This window comes from Belonocnema kinseyi, chromosome 5 (assembly GCF_010883055.1).
Source record: "Belonocnema kinseyi isolate 2016_QV_RU_SX_M_011 chromosome 5, B_treatae_v1, whole genome shotgun sequence".
NCBI classification, from domain to species: domain Eukaryota; kingdom Metazoa; phylum Arthropoda; class Insecta; order Hymenoptera; family Cynipidae; genus Belonocnema; species Belonocnema kinseyi.
In genome coordinates, this window is record NC_046661.1 from 87,385,547 (window position 1) to 87,403,679 (window position 18,133).

Genomic DNA, 18,133 nt, shown 5'->3' on the forward strand with positions numbered 1-18,133 from the left:
AGGGTGATGGAATTTTTCTGAGGTCAGATTCGGATTCAGCGCAGCAAAAACCTTCGGGTATAGTAGGTCTGGTCTCTGGTTCTGAGAATTTTTGGCCTGTGTTATTTTAAGAGAATATTTAGAAAGTTTTTCAAAGATTTAAACAAAATTTTCAAAAAATATTCTAGAAGATTTTAAGAAAACTTTCTAAAATTTGCATGATAATTTTCAATCTTTTTAAAACTCCTAAATATCTCTTAATATTACTCAAATTTTTTCTACAAATGTTCATTTGTAAATTATACACCGAAATTTAAAAATTTCACTTACAAATTAAGCATTTTTCAAATACAAAAATTAAAATTGTAACGTTCAAAGTTGAAAGGCTCTTCGAAATTTTAACGATTCCCGGTTTTGTATGTCAAACAATTCAGTTAAAGATTCTTTACTTTTAAATATTTGGTTTCAATTTACTTGTCTTAAATAAAAATTCAAATATTGCTAAATATTCAATAATTAATCATTTTTTTAATTAAAAATTTCTAATTGAATGGGTTAAAAATGGAATATTTTAGACTGAAACAATATTTTAAATTTAATAAAATCCTTTAATTAAGAATATATTATTATAAAGTTATTTTTAAGTTGAAAATAGTTTATAAACTTTCAGTCACACGTTCATATTTGTTTAATGACTAAGAAAAATTCTTAAACTTTGAACTGATTTGAAATCGTTTTGTCGAATCGTTTTAGTTCACTTTTTGCTATTCAAAGTACAGATAAATTAGAAAAAATTTATTGATTTATTAAATAAAAATTTTTTTATCCAACATTTTCAACATCAAAGGCTTTTATTTTTTATTTGTTCAAGTCTTTAAGAAATTAATTTAAAATTATTTAAATTAACAATGTAACCTTAGAGATAAAAATTTTTAAGTGGACAATTTTTAAAGTAAAAAAATTTTGAATTACGCATTGTAAGCTAACTAACAGCATAATTGAAAAACACAAGAATTCCACTAATTACTTGAAAACTGATAAAATCGTACGTGGACAAATTTTTCTTCTACAAATTTATAAAAATCCCGGTCAACAAAAAAATGCACTCTCATTTCCCGGTTTTTCCCGGTCTAAAAAATTCCCGGTCATTTCCTGGTCCAGCGGCCACCCTGAATTTTCAACCAAATAGTACAATTTTTTAATAATAAGGATGAATTATTAATGAAAAATAAAATATTCGATTTTTCAACCAAAATAATTAACATTCAACCAGAAACAGTTAAATTTTCTTATTCGGTTCTTTTAGATCAGTTCGCATGTAAACTAAATTCAAGAAAACGGGAATTTTCTTGAAAACAAGGGGAAAAAAACATAAATTCCTTAAAAAAAGGAAAAAGCGGAAAATAGGTGAAGCAGTTTAGGGTGGCCGTTTTAATCAAAGATAAATTCCCGAGTTTTTCCCGGTTCGCAAACATTTTTAACGGCCAATCAAATTAAAAAATAAAAATTCTAAATGTAGACATTTTTCCATTTTGAAATAATAAAAAATAAACTACAAATTAAAGCACTCAAATTGTAACTCTTGAAATTTCAACTTTTAAAATTGAAGTTTAAAAGTTTTTTAATTTAAAAATGTTCTATTCAAATGCATAATAATTTACACGTTTCAAATGGAAGTTCTAACACTTTTTAATTTAACAATTTTAAATGAAATGCAGATAAAATGTCAAATTTAGAATTTTTTAAATTTATAAATTATATGAACTACAAAATTTTCAAAATTATATTATTTTAAGGAACTTCAAGCCAGAAACATAAAAAATTTTAATTTTTGTAACTGAACACTTCTTAAATTAGAAGTTAAATTATTTATATTTTAAATACTTTAAACATGTTTGAAAAGCCTCAACATTTTATCTAAAAATCTTGATAAATCTAGAAGTTAAAAAAAAACTTTAATTCAAATTTATTTTTGCATTTTTTCAGAACTTCTACATATCTTTGAAAATGAATTTTTCCAATAATTTTTAGAAAGTCCTGCAAATAAAAAAAAATCTTTAAAATGTAGATGTATAAATAACAATTGAATTCTTAAATTTTTAACTGATTTATAATATTTGTGTCAAATCAATTTTATTGTTCATTTTTTAATGCTTAAAGTACAGAGCCAGTAAAAAAATTAATTATTTATATCTACAGTTGATAAAATAAAAATATGTTTTATCGAAAATTTTCAACTTCAACGCTTCTAATTTTTAATTCAGGATCTCAACTCAAATCTTGGAAGAAAATTCCTTGAAAATTTCAAGGTTTCTCACAATACTGAGCCATTAAAATATTTTAATCGAAAAAGAATTTTTTTACATTTGAACTGAAAACGGTCAATTTTTAAACAAAAATAGAATTGGTTAAATTTTCAGTTAAAAAAATTAACTAAAATCAAAGAAAAACTTAATTCTCAACAAAATAGTTGATTACAGTACAGGCTGTCTACTCAAATCCTAGAACAAAACTCCCTAACAACTCCAGGCTTTTTCCAGGTCTCTCAGGTTTTTTTCCAGGTATAATTTTTCATAGTATTTTATCTTCTTATACTTAAAATTCAGTGCATATTTAGATCAATTTAATTCCGGTACCAAATAGTTAAATTTCGACTACAAAATATCAATTTTCAACTAAATAGTTGAAATTTCAACTAAAAAGTTGAATTTATAACTGAAAAAAGATCAATTTTCTAACTAAAATGAAATAGTTAAATTCTCAGTTACAATAGTTAAATTTTAAATCAAAAAGATCAATTTTCTACCAAAAATACGATTTCTCAACAAAATACATGCATTTTTAACGAAATAGTTGAAATTTTCACTAAAAATAGTAAAATTTTCAATAACAAAATTTAATTTCAACAAAACAAAAACGATTTTTCAACCAAATAGTTCAATGTTCAATCAGTGATGAAATTTTCATCTAAAATGAGAAACAATAGTTGAATTTGGAACTAAAACACGAATTTTCGAGCAAAAATGGATAGATAAGAATATATTAGATAAGAAAAAATTAATTTTCATTAACAAAAAAAACAAACTTTTAACAAAATAGTTTAATTTTCAATAAAAATGATGAATTTTGAGTAAAATTAGAAATCTTTAACTGATATAGTTGAATTTTCAATCGAAGTGATGAATTTTGAACTAAAACATCAATGTTCGATAAAAAATGGAATGGTTAAATTTTCAGATAAGAAAAAATTAATTTTCATTAGAAAAAAAGTCAGACTTTTAACAAAATAGTTTAATTTTCAGCCAAAATTATAAATTTACAACTAAAATTAGACATTTTTAAATAATATCGATGAATTTTCAACCGAAAAGATAAATTTTCTAACAAGAAGATTAACTTCTACCAAAAAAGACGAATTTTTAACTAACAGAGAAAAATTGCCAATTATATGAATATATAACTATATAAATATATAATAATAGAATATTCAATTGGACTAGATACATTTTCAGTAAAAACAAAATACAATTAACAAAAACCAAAACAATTTTTAAAAGCAGAGTTACATTTTTGAACAAAGTAATTTTTTTGTTGAAAATTCCACGAATTTTCAACAAAAAAGATCAATTTTCAAATCAGAAGATTAATTTTTAACTTAAAAAGAACGATTTATGAACAAAATAGATTAATTTTAAACAAGAGTTAAATTTTTTAATAAAAAAAGACAAATTTTCAACCAAATAGATGGATTTTGAACTAAAAACGAAGTATTTTCAATAAAAAATGTAATAGTGGAAATTCGAACCAAAAACATGAATTTTCAAATTAAATGTTATATCTTCAACTGAAATAGTGAATTTTTTAACCAAAAAAATGAATATTAAATCAAAAGGTGAATTTTCAATGAAGAAGATTAAGTTCTACAAAAAAATATAAATTGCCAACAAAATACATGAATTTTCAACCACAAAAGATAAATTGTCAACCAAAAATTATATAGCTAGATTTTAGTTACAAAAATTAATATCAACCAAAGAGATTTCAAAAAAATATTTCAAGTGAAAAAATTAATTTTCAGCTAAGGAAAAAACGAATTTTCCACAAAATATTTCAGGTTTCAACCAAAGAGATCAATTTTAATTTAACATGATGAACTTTAAACAAAAAATTTATTAAAAGAGTTAAACATTTAACCTATTAATTAAATGTTCATTAAAAAAAGGATTCTGAACAAAAAAAAAGCAGTGGTTGATATTTCAATCAAAAAAGATTAAAATTTTTAATCAAAAACATTTTAATTAAACTAAAAAAGAGGTATTTTCAACATGAGTTGCCTTTTTAACTAAAAAAGATTTTTCTGTCAATATGAGAGAGAAGACATTGCAAAGAAACTGGTAAATTTCCTAGTTAAAACAAAAATAAAAATAAAAAAAAATCAACAAAATAGTTAAATACAGTAATAGAAAGCTATTTTTACAAATAAATAATCAATATTATTTAATTTCGTATTGATATTTAAAGAAAAATTAAACAGTCTCCCGAAAAAATTCCCTGACTTTAATAAAAATGCCCTGACATTTCCAGGTTTTCACCCTGTAATTGTTTAAGTTTTCAACACAGCTTCTTAATATTCTTTAAATTAAAAAAAGTACACTTAAAAATAAAAAATAGAACATTTTTTATAGACAAAATTTCCGAATCACGCATTGTACACTGAATGAATTCAACAAATTATTTTTAAAAACTGTTAAAATCGAACTTGATTTTTCTTCTAAAATTTTGTAAAATTCGCTATCAAAGAATAAATTCACTGTCATTTCCCAGATTTTCCCGGTCCAGCAGTCACCCTGGAGTGTGTATTTTCATAGTTAAATTTCAATATTGGACATTAAAGAGGAATTTAAATTCAGATTTGTTTTGAATTAAATTTCTTAAATTGTAATGAAAATTTGAAATTAACAAAAATTTAAAATTCTAAAAATTAAATTAAATAAATTTTATAAACCTTGTGATGAGAGAGGAAGCCAATGTGAAACCTTCCATCGTGCTGGAACAAAACCGATCGCACAGTGGAAAGAATTATCACGTCTTTTTCCTGGCCTTGAAAAATTTCCACAGTCCCGACCGAAACATCATCCCATCCTTTATTCTCGAGGGCTTTTGAAATAACAGACCTCTGAAGTCTAAAAGGCGTGACGATCCCGATATCCTTTTGTTGAATTTTGTAGCCACCAAGTGTCTTTCCCACCAATTTACTCACGTAGTCCATGACAATGTCGACCTCGTATTGATTGCAGACACTGAAATAATTTTATTTTATACCAGGATTCAGGGCAACGAGACGAAAATTCATTTTCAAAATTTCCCGAATTTTCCCTGACTACTTTTAATTCTAGAATAAATAGTAAAATGGTAGCATACATTTTTTGAAAAATAGTAGCGAAGATCTTGAAAATTACTGGGAAGTTTAAAAAATATCTTAAAAAGTTTTTAACCCCCTTGCAGTCCATTTAAATTGTTGAAAATTATTTTAAATTAAATTAAAATGATTTAGTTGATATTTCAAACAAAAAATATGAAATTTCTAGCAAAGCGATGAATTTTTAACCAAATAATTGAACTTGCAACTGAAAAATACAAATATTCAAACAAAAATGGAGAAATTAAATTTTCAGGGGAAAAAATAACAATAATTTTCAACAAAGCAGAGAAATTAAAAAAAAAAGAGATAAATTTTCAAAAAAAATGATCAATTTTCAATCTAATAGTGACTTTCATCCAAAAAGATTATTTTTCTACGAAAAAAGATGCCTAACAAAACCTTGAGTTCTCAACCAAATAGTTGCAATTTTAATTTAAAAATATGAATTTTTAACCAAAAAAATTAATTTTTTACCAAAAAGATCACTTTTTAAACAAAAAAACTTAAATCCTCAACAAAATAGTTGCACTTTCAACTGAAAAATACAAATATTAAAACAAAAATAAACAAATTAAATTTTCAGGAAAATTTTTTTTGAAACAATACCAATAATTTTCCACAAAACAGTAAAATGTTCAAACAAACAGATAAACTTTCAACCGCAAAGATTATTTTTCTACGAAAAAATATGTCTAAAAAAACTTGAATTCTCAATCAAATAGTTGAATTTTTAACTAAAGAATATGAATATTTAACCAAATGGTGAATTTTTAACCAAAATGATCAATTTTCAATCTAATAGTGAATTTTCATCCAAAAAGATTATTTTTCTATGAAAAAAGATGCCTAATAAAACCTTGAGTTCTCAACCAAATAGTTGCAATTTTAATTTAAAAATATGAATTTTTAACCAAAAAAAATAATTTTTTACCAAAAAGATCACTTTTTAAACAAAAAAACTTAAATCCTCAACAAAATAGTTGAACTTTCAACTGAAAAATACAAATATTAAAACAAAAATAAACAAATTAAATTTTCAGGAAAATTTTTTTTGAAACAATACCAATAGTTTTCCACGAAACAGTAAAATTTTCAAACAAACAGATAAACTTTCAACCGCAAAGATTATTTTTCTACGAAAAAATATGTCTAAAAAAACTTGAATTCTCAATCAAATAGTTGAATTTTTAACTAAAGAATATGAATTTTTAACCAAATGGTGAATTTTCAACCAAAATGATCAATTTTCAATCTAATAGTGAATTTTCATCCAAAAAGATTATTTTTCTACGAAAAAAGGTGCCTAACAAAACCTTGAGTTCTCAACCAAATAGTTGCATTTTTAATTTAAAAATATGAATTTTTAATCAAAAAAATTAATTTTTTACCAAAAAGATCACTTTTTAAACAAAAAACTTAAATCCTCAACAAAATAGTTGTACTTTCAACTGAAAAATACAAATATTAAAACAAAAATAAACAAATTAAAATTTTCAGGAAAATTTTTCTTGAAAAAATATCAATAATTTTCCACAAAACAGTAAAATTTTCAAACAGATAAATTTTCAACCGCAAAGATTATTTTTCTACGAAAAAAGATGTCTAAAAAAACTTGAATTCTCAATCAAATAGTTGAATTTGTAACTAAAGAATATGAATTTTTAACCAAATGGTGAATTTTTAACCAAAATGATTAATTTTTTACCAAAAAGGTGATTTTTCAAAACAATAAAACTTAAATTCTCAACCAAATAATTGAACTTGTAACAGAAAAATACAAATATCAAAACAAAAATAAACAAATTAAATTTCCAGGAAAAAAATGTTCAAAAAATAACAATATATTTCAACAAAACAGTTAAATTTTCTTCAAACAAAGAGATAAATTTTCAACTAAAGAGTTGAATTTTTAACAAAAAATATCCATTTTCAACCTGATAGTGAATTTTCAACTAAGAAGATTAATTTTCTGCCAAAAAGATGATTTAAAAAAAAAACTTGAACTCTCAACCAAGTAGTTGAAGTTGCAACTAAAAAATACAAATATTCAAACAAAAATTAAAAATTTAAATTTTTGGGGGAAAAAATCATTTTCTAAATATTTAAATTTTTATTTAAAAAATTATGAATTTTCAAACGAAAAAGGTTGATTTTCTACCAAAAAGATGATTTTTCAACAAAACAAAACTTAAATTCTCAACCAAATAGTTGAAATTGCAACTAAAAAATACAAATATTAAAAAGAAAAGGAAAAAAAAATTTTCGGGAAAAAATATGTTGAAACTAAATAGCTGAATTTACAACAAAAACTATCAATTTTCAACCTAATAGTGAATTTTCAATCAAAAAAATTATTCGTCTTAATAAAAAAGATATCTAAAACAAAACTTGAGTTCTCAACCAAATAGTTGGATTTTTAACTAAAAAATATAAATTTTCTGAATATTTGAATTTTTATTTAAAAATTACGAACTTTCAACCAAAAAAGGTTAATTTTCTACCAAAAAGATGATTTTTTTAAAAAAATAAAAAACTTAAATTCTCAACCAAATAGATGAACTTGCAACTGAAAAATACAAATTATCAGACAAAAAATGAAATATTTAGGGAAATAATCATTTTAAACAAAATAACAATAATTTTCAACAAAACAGTAACATTTTCAAACAAAGATATCAACTTTCAACTAAAATGATTAATGTGTAAGAAAAAAATTTAATCTTTACCAAACTAGATCAACTTTTAACCAAAAAAACTCATTTTAGTTTCCAACTAAATAATTGAATTTTTAACCAAGAAGATTAATTTTTTATAAAAAAACATGAATTCTCTCAAAAGAAAATACTCAACTAAATAATAAATTTTCAACTAAAAAGATAATGTTCTAAAAAAAAGGGGAATTCTCAACCAAATAGTTGAATTTTCAAGTAAAAATATCAATTTTCTAAATATTTGAATTTTTATTTAATAATTATGAATTTTCAGCCAAAAAGGTTAATTTTCTAGAAAAAAGATGATTTTTCAAAACAAAAAAAAACTTAAGTTCTCAACCAAATAGTTGATCTTGCAACTAAAAAATACAAATAACCAAACAAAAATTAAAAAATTAAAATTTTAGGGGAAAAATCATTTTAAAGAAAATAACAATAATTGTGAACAAGATAGTAAACTTTCGAAACAAACAGATGCATTTTTAACTAAAATGAAGAATGTTTAAAAAAAATTAAATCTTTACCAAACGATATCTTTTTTTAACAAAAAAAAAACTCGTTTTAATTTCCAACTAAATAGCTGAATTTTTAACCAAGATTAATTTTTTATAAAAAAGATGAATTTTCAACCAAAAAAAAATATATACTAAATACTAAATAACACTAAATAATAAATTTTCAGCTAAAAAGATCAATTTTTTAAAAGAGGGGAATTCTCAACCAAATAATTGGATTTTTAACTAAAAAATGTAAATTTTCTAAATATTTAAATTTTTATTTAAAAATTATAAATTTTCAAACGAAAAAGGTTGATTTTCTACCAAAAAGATGATTTTTCAAAACAAAAAAAACTTAAATTGTCAACCAAATAGTTGAACTTGCAACTGAAAAATACAAATATTGATACAAAAATGAACAAAATTAAATTTTCAGGAAAAAAATTTTGAAAAAATAATAATAATTTTCAACAAAACAATACAATTTTCCAACAAAGAGATAAATTATCAACTAAATAGTTGAATTTTCATCAAATAATATCAATTTTGAACCTAATAGTGAATTTTCAACCAAGAAGATTATTTTTTTACGAAAAAAAAGAAGCCTAACAAAAAATTGAGTTCACAAACAAGACTTTGAATTTTTAATTAAAAAATATGAAATTTTATCCAAAAAAATAATTTTCTAACAAAAAGATTTTGTTCAAAACAAACAAAAAAATTCAATTGTCAACCAAATAGTTTAACTTGCAACTGAAAAATACAAATATTAAAAAAAAAATGGACAAATTAAATTTTCAGATAAAATTTTTTTAAAAAATCACAATAATTTTCCACTAAACAGTAAAATTTTCAAAGAAATAAATTTTCAACTAAAATAATAAACCTTTACGAAAAAAACTCAATCTTTAACAAACTAGACCAACTTTCAAACATAAAAAAAATAATTGAAATTACCAACTAAATAGTTTAAGTTTTAACCAAGAAGATTAATTTTCTATAAAAAAGACGACTTTTCTAAAAAAAAGTATATATATTATCAACAAAATAGTTGAATGTATAACTAAAAAAATACACAATTTTCAACCAAATTGTGAATTTCCCACAAAAAAGATTAATTTTCTATGGAAAAACATGATTTCTACAAAAATACGTCAATTCTCAACCAAATAGTTGAATTTTTAACTAAAAAATATCGATTTTCATTAAATAGTGAATTTTCAACCAAAAACAAAAATGACGTCTAAAAAAAATTTGAATTCTCAACCATATATTTGAATTTTTAGATAAAAATTATGAATCTTTCACAAAAATTGTCAACCCAAAGTTGAACTTGCAACCAAAAAATATGAATATTCAAACAAAAATTTAAAAATTAAATTTTTAGGGAAAAAAATTAAAAAAAAAACAATAATTTTCAACGAATTGGTACAATTTTCAAAGAAAGAGATGAATTTCAACTAAAATGGTGAATCGTCAACAAAAAATTTCATCTTTAGCAAAGTAAATCAACTTTCAACCAAAAAATAGAAATTTTCATTTCCAAGTAAATAGTCGAATTTTTAACTAAGAAAATTAATTTTTTAAACAAATTTTATTTTTTAAAACGAAGTTTCTGCCAAGTAGATAATTTTTCAACTAAAGTTTTGAATCTTCAACCAAAAAGACGAATTTTCCCTTGAAGCTAATTAAACTTCTTCGAAATTCGTTGGAATTTGAAAAATACTTCAAAATTGTAAAAATCCTTTGGAATCCTTTTAAATTATTAAATCCATTTATTTTATTTTATTAAATCCATTTTTTAAAATACCTTAAAATCGTTTAAATCATTTGGGATCCCTTTAAATTATTTCAATATATTCAAAATTCATTGAAATCTTTTAAATAGCCCTAAAATATTTGAAATCCTTTGAAATCTTTCGAATTCTTTTTTGACTTTTTAAAAATGAAAAAATCTTGAACCCCAAAAATATTTCAAAACTTTTGATAACTTTTCAAATCCCTTGAAACTTTTGAAAGCTCTGGGAAATTTCTTGGAATTTTTTAAAATAACTTAAAATCTTCAAAACCCTTTAGAATCTTTTCAAATTATTGAAATATATTATAAAAATTCCTTCGAAACTTTTGAAATGCTTTAAGATATTTAAAATCCTGTGAAATGTTTTGAAATTCCTTTAAAACTTTTAAAAACTCTTGGAAATTCTTTACAATTTTTAAAATACCTTAACATTTTCCAAATCTTTTGGAATGCCGTCAAATTATTTAAATCTGTTAACAATATTAGGAATAATTTTAAACACTTTAAACTTAGAATGAATTTAGACAAATTTAAGTAAAATGAGAAGAATATCGATAAAATTAATAAAACTTAATTGTGAATTCAGAAAAAATTAAGTGAATTAAAAACATTCTAAAATATGAAAAAAATCATTTAATTTAATTAATATTGAAATATTTCAAATCCTTTGAGACACCTTCAAATTATTGAAATCTATCATAAATTCCTTGGAATATATTAAAACAGTCTAATATATTTGTAATCCATCGAAATCCCTTAAAATTTTAAAACTTTCTAAAACTCCTTGTAAGTTTTTGAAAATACCTTAAAATCTTTTAAATCCTTTGGAATACCTTCAAATTATTAAAATTTCTTGAAATATTTACAAAATTCTAATTAAATTTTGAACATAATAGTAGAATTTTTAATATAAAAAGATAAAATTACAACAAAAAAGTGTCATAGATATTTCAATAAAAGAAGATGAAATTTATACAAAAAAAATTTTTAAACCAAAAATACGAAAACGGAAACCAAAAATACGATAATTTTCAAGTAAAAAATATCAATCTTAAAAAAATGAAAGTTACCTTTTTAGTCAAAAAATAAAATTTTGACAATGTAGTTTAAATTTTACCCGAGTGAATTTTCAATCAAAAAAAGATACTTTTTTAACCAAAAATTATTTCGTTTTCACCAAATTTGTTGAATTCTCTACCAAATAGATGCACTTTTATCAAAAAAAAGACAAAAAAGAATAATTTTTTAACGAAATTCTTCAATTTTGAACCAAACAGTTGCATTTTCATCCAAGAAATATATAATTTCTACTAAAACAGACGAATTTTTATACAAAAATATGAATCTTAAACAAGTAGATTTTGTACGAAAAAGTTGAACTTTCCAACAAAAAGAATGACTTTTTAACGAAATTGTTGATTTTTCAACCAAACAGTTGCATTTTTATCCACGAAAGATGCAATTGCTACTAAAATAAATGAATTTTTTAATTAAAAAGGCAAATTTTCATCAACAACGAATTTTAATTTCGTTCATAAAAGATTCCAGTTTGACTTTTCAATGTCAAAATATGAGTTTTCAATAAGAAAAAAACTTGCATTTTTATCGAAGAAAAATGAAATTCGTACAAAACAGATGAATTTTTAATTAAAAAACGACCCCCTTTTTAGTTAAACTTTCACCCAACAAAGATTTCAGTTCGTTTTTTAATAACAAAATATGAATTTTCCAATAAAACATTTGCATTTTTACCCAAGAAAGATACAATTTCTATTAAAAAAGATGAATTTTTAGTTGAATTTTCATCCAGAAAATATTTCAGTCCTCTTTTCAACACCAAAATATTAAATTTCAACAAGAAGTGATTTTTCTACGAAATAGTTAAATTTTGAAAAATCAACAAAATTTTCAACCAAATGATTGTATTTTTATTTAAAAAAATGTAATTTCTGCTGAAGCATAAATTTTAAAATCAAAAAGACAAACTTACAAGAAGAGGTAAAATTTTCAAACGAACAGTTGCATTTTTATTCAAGAATGATCAAATTTTTTCTAGAACAGATGAACTTAAAAAAAAACCTTACAAATATAGTTAAATTTTTATCACAAGAAGATTCCAGTTCACTTACCAACATCAAAATAATAATTGTAAACAATAAGTTAATTTTCTGCTCAATAGTCGAATTTTTAAGAAAAAAATATGACATTTTAACAAGATGCAAAGATAAATTTTCTGAAAAAGAATTAAATTTTTATCAAAAATGATTTCAATTGACTTTTCAACATAAAAATAGGACTTTTAAACAAAAGGTAACATTTTCAGTAAAACACTTGCATTCTTATCCAAGAAAGATGCAATATTTATACTAAAAAATATGACCTTTTAAATAAAAAAGAATAAATTTTCAGAAATAATAGTCTACATAAAAAAAAAATTCATTTGCCTCAACAGCAACAAAATATGAATTTTAAACAAAAAAATATTCTACAAAGAGATAAATTTTTAAGCCAAAAAGACGAATTTTGAACAAAACGGTTGAATTTACAACCAAAAAGGATGTCTTTTTGAGAAAATTGCTGAATTTTCAAGCAAGTAATATAATTTATAACTGAAAAAATAATTTAAACTTCGAAAAAAAATAATTCAAACCTTGGGGAACGATCATCTCTTCTTTCCAATCCATGAGCCGCGTGAAAAATGAGAGGAAACTTCTTATTCGGCAATTCTGACCAATTTTCAGCTCTGTGGATTTCTTGACCCCCGCAGGGAACGAGTTCGTTGTCGTAAAATAGTTCATTCGGAATCCGGAGAATTGCTTCATGACTTCGATAATTTTTCACCAGTTTTGTTATGAAATTGGCATCATATTTGCCCTGTTCGCCTTTCTGATAAACTTCAAAACAGTCCATAAATCTTTCCAGCATCGACTTTCCTACAACAAAAAGAAAAAGAAGAGAATAAATTAATATTTATTTAGGTTTAGCGAGAAAATATTTTATCTTTAAAGTTTTAATCAAATACTAAATAGTTTTTCTTTAATCGATAAAATAAACATTCTAAATGATGAAATTTGAAACGTTTGACTTTAAATTTTACAAGTTGGAACATTTTACTTTCCAACTTATCAAATCGGAATATTCCATTTTCAATTATTCAATTTTGTATATTTCATTTAAAAAATGCTCATCTTCTAATACGTTTTTTTTCAAATTACTATATATATATATTTTTAAGATAGTCGTTTCAAAAATCAGACTTTCGAAAAAAATAGTTTTTCTATGACTTTAAGAATCAAAAAATATTACTGATGTCATTTCAAATAAAAAACATTATTTTAAATAAAAAAAGGGTAAAATTGACAAAAAAACATTCATTTTAACAACATTTTTTGTAACTGAATTTTTTATTACCAGTTTTTAAAAAATTGTTGAATTTTGGTAAATGATGGCTTTTTTTCGCGGAAGATATCCTATACAACTCTAGTGTCTACAATTTTAAAATACATTTTTTTTACAACTGAAATCGTTAAAAACATTTTTTGTAAGAAAATAGTTTATAAGCAAATAACTATATTTAAATATTATTCACTTATTTTCAAAACTGAAAAGAATAAAGTTATAGGGAATGTTTTTCCTCAAAAAATAAGCCACGATTTAATAGAATTCAATTTTTTTTTCTAATGGCAAGAAGCGACAGTAGGAAAAAATTAAATTGCAAAATCTATTGTTAAATAATTGTTTTTCAATAGTTTCAAACTTTTAAAATAAAAATGGTTTTTTCTTTCATAAAAAATGACTCATAATATAATTTCTATCTTTAAATAATGGAAAACTTTTTGTTTCTAGAGACCTGATTTCTAAAAACCTTTGACATTTTTTGGAATATTTGAAATCTTCCTGAACTATTTGAAAGTTTCGAAATCCTCGCGAAAAAATCTTTGAAATCACTCTTAAATTTTGGAAATCTTTGCGAAATATTTTGAATGGAAAATCTATTAAAGCTTTTAAAGTCCATTAAAGTCCCGTAAAATTCTTCCGTATCTTCCGAAATTCTAAGAAATTCTTTAAAATTTTTTAAAATCTTTTCAACCACATTTTAATAACCTTAAAATATTTGAAATTCTTTGAAATCCTTCTAAATCATTCAATTCTTGTATACAGTTTATTTGTTAGAAAAAAAATTAAAATAAAAAGAATACGTGAAATCCGGTGACATTTCATGTTTCATATCTTCCGAAATTCTAGTAAATTCTATGAAACTCCATTAGACTTTTCTTTAATTCCTTAAAATCATTTGAATCCTTAAAAATTTCTTGAATATGTTTTAATCTGTAGAAACTGCTATGGGAAATTTAAAATATCTTAAAATATTTCAAAACCTTTGAAATATTTTGAAATTTGTAAAAGCTCTTAAAAATTCCGTATAATTTTTAAAAATACACTATAACCTTTAAATAAATTAAAATCCCTTTAAATGAGTGAAATCTTATTAAAAAATTCCTTGGAATATTTTTGAATATCCTTCAAATTCCTTGGAAGTTTGAAAAAATTCGTGAAAAATTGCATATCCTTTAGAATACCTTCAAATTAATGGCATTGATTCAAAATTCTTTGGAATGTTTCAAGGAATACCTTGAGATTTTTCAAGTTCTTTTAAATCCCTTGAAACTTTTCAAAGCTCTTTAAAATTCCTTGGAATTTTTTTAAATATCCCAAAATATTTCAAATGTTTTGAAATACCTTGAAATCTTTAAAAGCTATTGAAAATTTCTTGGAATCTTTTTAAATATTTCAAATTTGTTGAAATTTTTCAGAAATCCCTTGATATTTTTTAAAGCTGCTGAAAAAAACTTGAATTTTTAAAAATACTTTAAAATCCTTCAAAATTCTGTCAAGATATTGAAACCTATTTAAATTGCTCAGAATCTTTAAAAATACCCTGAAATAATTCAAATCCTTTAGAATTCCATGAAACCTTGCAAGTTTTAAAAATACCCTAAAATCTGTTATATCCCAAAAAATAACTTCAAATTATTGAAATCTATTCAAAACTCCTTATAATATATCTAAATATTTAAAGATTATTCAAATCTTTTGGAATCATTTAAAACTTTTAAAAGCTCCTTAAAATTCATTGAAAGTTTAAAAAAATGACATAAAATCTATTAAATTTTTTGGAATAACTTCAAATGACTGAAATCTATTTAAAATTCCTAGCAATATTTTTAAATACCCTGAAATATTTTTAATTCTTTAAAATCCCTTTAAAAGCTCTTTAAAAATCTGTGCAAATTTAAAAATGCCCTAAAATCTTTCATATCCCATAAAATAACATAAAATTGATGAAATCTATTCTAAATTCCTTAGAATATTTCTAAATACCTAAAGATTTTTCAAATCTTTTGGAATACCCAGGTTGGCCGTTTTAATCGACGAAATAAATTCCCGGTCATTTCCCGGTTTTTTTTCCGGTTCGCAAACATTTTTCACGGTCAATGAAATTTAAAAAAACGGAACACTAAAGCGATAAAATTTTCCACTTGAGTTAATAAAAACTGAGCTGCAAATGAAAGCACTCAAACTGGAACTGTCAAATTTCGAAGTTTTAAAATTTAAATTTATAAGTTTTTGAATAAAAAATTTTATTTTCAAATGCTCAATAATTTACGCGCATAAAATTGAAGGTACCAACATTTTTCAATATAAAAAAATATAAATCCACGTTATCATTTTCAATGCTCTAAATTAAAAAATCTATCAATGAACTTTAAAATTTGCAAAATTGTATAGTTTTAAGGAATTTTAAGCTAGAAACATCAAATATTGAAAATTTGAAAAAATTTTAACTGAACACTTCTTAAATTAGAAATTCAATTATTTTCTTTTTAAATAGATTAAACATTCTTGAAAAGCTTCAAAATTTAATTTCAAAATCTTCAGAAATCTAGAAGTTGTTTTAAATTTCTTTTAAATATAAAATTATTTTGGAAATTTTTTCAGAACTTCTAAATATCTGTCAAAATAAATTTAATTTTTTCTACAATTTTCAGAAAATCCTGCAAATTTGAGAAAAATAGCAATTGAACATTTATTATTTTTAGGCGAAATTTGAGTAATTTTAAGAGATATGTAGAAGTTTTGAAAAGATTCAAACTTAATGTAAAACTTGAAGTGATAGCCTAATATAAAACAAATTGTGGATTTTTGCAGATTTTAAACAAAAAAATAGATTCTTTTCAAGAATTATGAAAGGCTTCAAAAGAATAAACTTCATTTTCTTAAGATTCCTAGAAAAATTAAAAATAACTTTTCATTTTGAAAAATTATTTTAAGAGAATATTTAATAAGTTTTTCCAAGATTTAAACAAAATTTTCAAAAAAGATTCTAAATATCTCTTAAAATTACTCAAAATTGTTTTCTACAAATGTTCATAAACAATTCAGTTAAAGATTCTTTACTTTTAAATATTTGGTTTCAATTTACTTGTCTTAAATAACAATTTAAATATTGCAAAATATTCAATAATTAATCTTTTTTTTTAATTAAAAACTTAAAATTGAATGGGTTCCAAATTGAATATTTTAGGCGGAAACAATATTTTAAATTGAATAAAATCTTTTAACGTTAAAATCTGAAAATTCTTAATTTTCGAACTGGTTTAAAATCGTTTTGTCAAATCATTTTTGTTCACTTTTTATTACTTAAAGTACAGATAAATTAAAAAAAAATTTATTGATTTATTAAATAAAAAGGTTTTTTATCAAAAATTTTCAACATCAAAGCCTTTTATTTTTTACTTGCTCAAGTCTTTAAGAAAGCATTTAAAAATTCTTCAAATTAAAAATATAAGCTTAAAAATAAAAATTTGGATGGAAAATTTTTAAAGTAAGAATATTTTTAATTACGCAACGTAAGCTAAATAATAGCATAATTGAAAAACATAAAAATTCAACTAATTATATTTAAACTGTTGAAATCGAACGCGGACAGATTTTTCTTCTACAAATTTCTAAAATTTCCGGTAAAAAAAAACGCTGTCATTTCCCGGTCTCAAAAAATTTTCGGTCATTTCCCGGTCCAACGGCCACCCTGAATCCCTTAACTTTTAACAGCTCTTTAAAATTCCTTGATTGTTAAAAAAATTACATAAAATCTATTAAATACTTTGGAATAACTTCAAATTACTGAAATATATTACAAATTCCAAGGAATATTTTTAATTCTTTAAAATCCCTTGAAACCTTTAAAAACACTTTAAAATGTCTTTGAAAATTTAAAACTACCCTACAATTTTTTATATCCTTTGGAATACCTTCAAATTATTGATATATATTCAAATTTCTTTGAAATCTCTTAAAATGCCCTGAAATATTTTAAATTTTTAAAAATTCCTTTCAACGCTAATTAAAATTCCTTGCAAATTTAAAAATGCCCTAAAATCTTTTATATCCCATTAAATAAGACAAAATTGTTGAAATCTATTAAAAATTCCTTGGAATATTTTTAAATTTCTTAAAATATTCCAAAGCCATTGGAATCCCTTGAAGCTTTTTAAAGATCTTTAAAATTCCTTGGAACTTTTAAAAATGCCCTAAAATCTTTCATATATTTCGAAATACTTTTAAATTATTGAAATATATGCAAAATTTCTTGGAATATTTTAAAAGTCCTAAAATATTTCAACACCTTCGAAGTCCTTTGAAATCCGTTGAAACTTTTTAATAA

The 18,133-nt window shown here is 22.6% G+C and overlaps 1 protein-coding gene across 1 annotated transcript in view; it reads right to left on the reverse strand.

Moving 5' to 3' along the window:
- The window catches only part of LOC117172885 (putative helicase mov-10-B.1), a 56,654-nt gene that overhangs the window by 15,561 nt on the left and 22,960 nt on the right, over positions 1–18,133 (reverse strand). Inside the window, exons 8-9 of the mRNA XM_033361161.1 lie at positions 13,058–13,340; positions 4,985–5,279 (exon numbers count right to left, since the gene is read on the reverse strand). Coding sequence (XP_033217052.1) covers positions 4,985–5,279; positions 13,058–13,340 — 578 coding nt within the window. The remainder of the gene's footprint in view (positions 1–4,984; positions 5,280–13,057; positions 13,341–18,133) is intronic.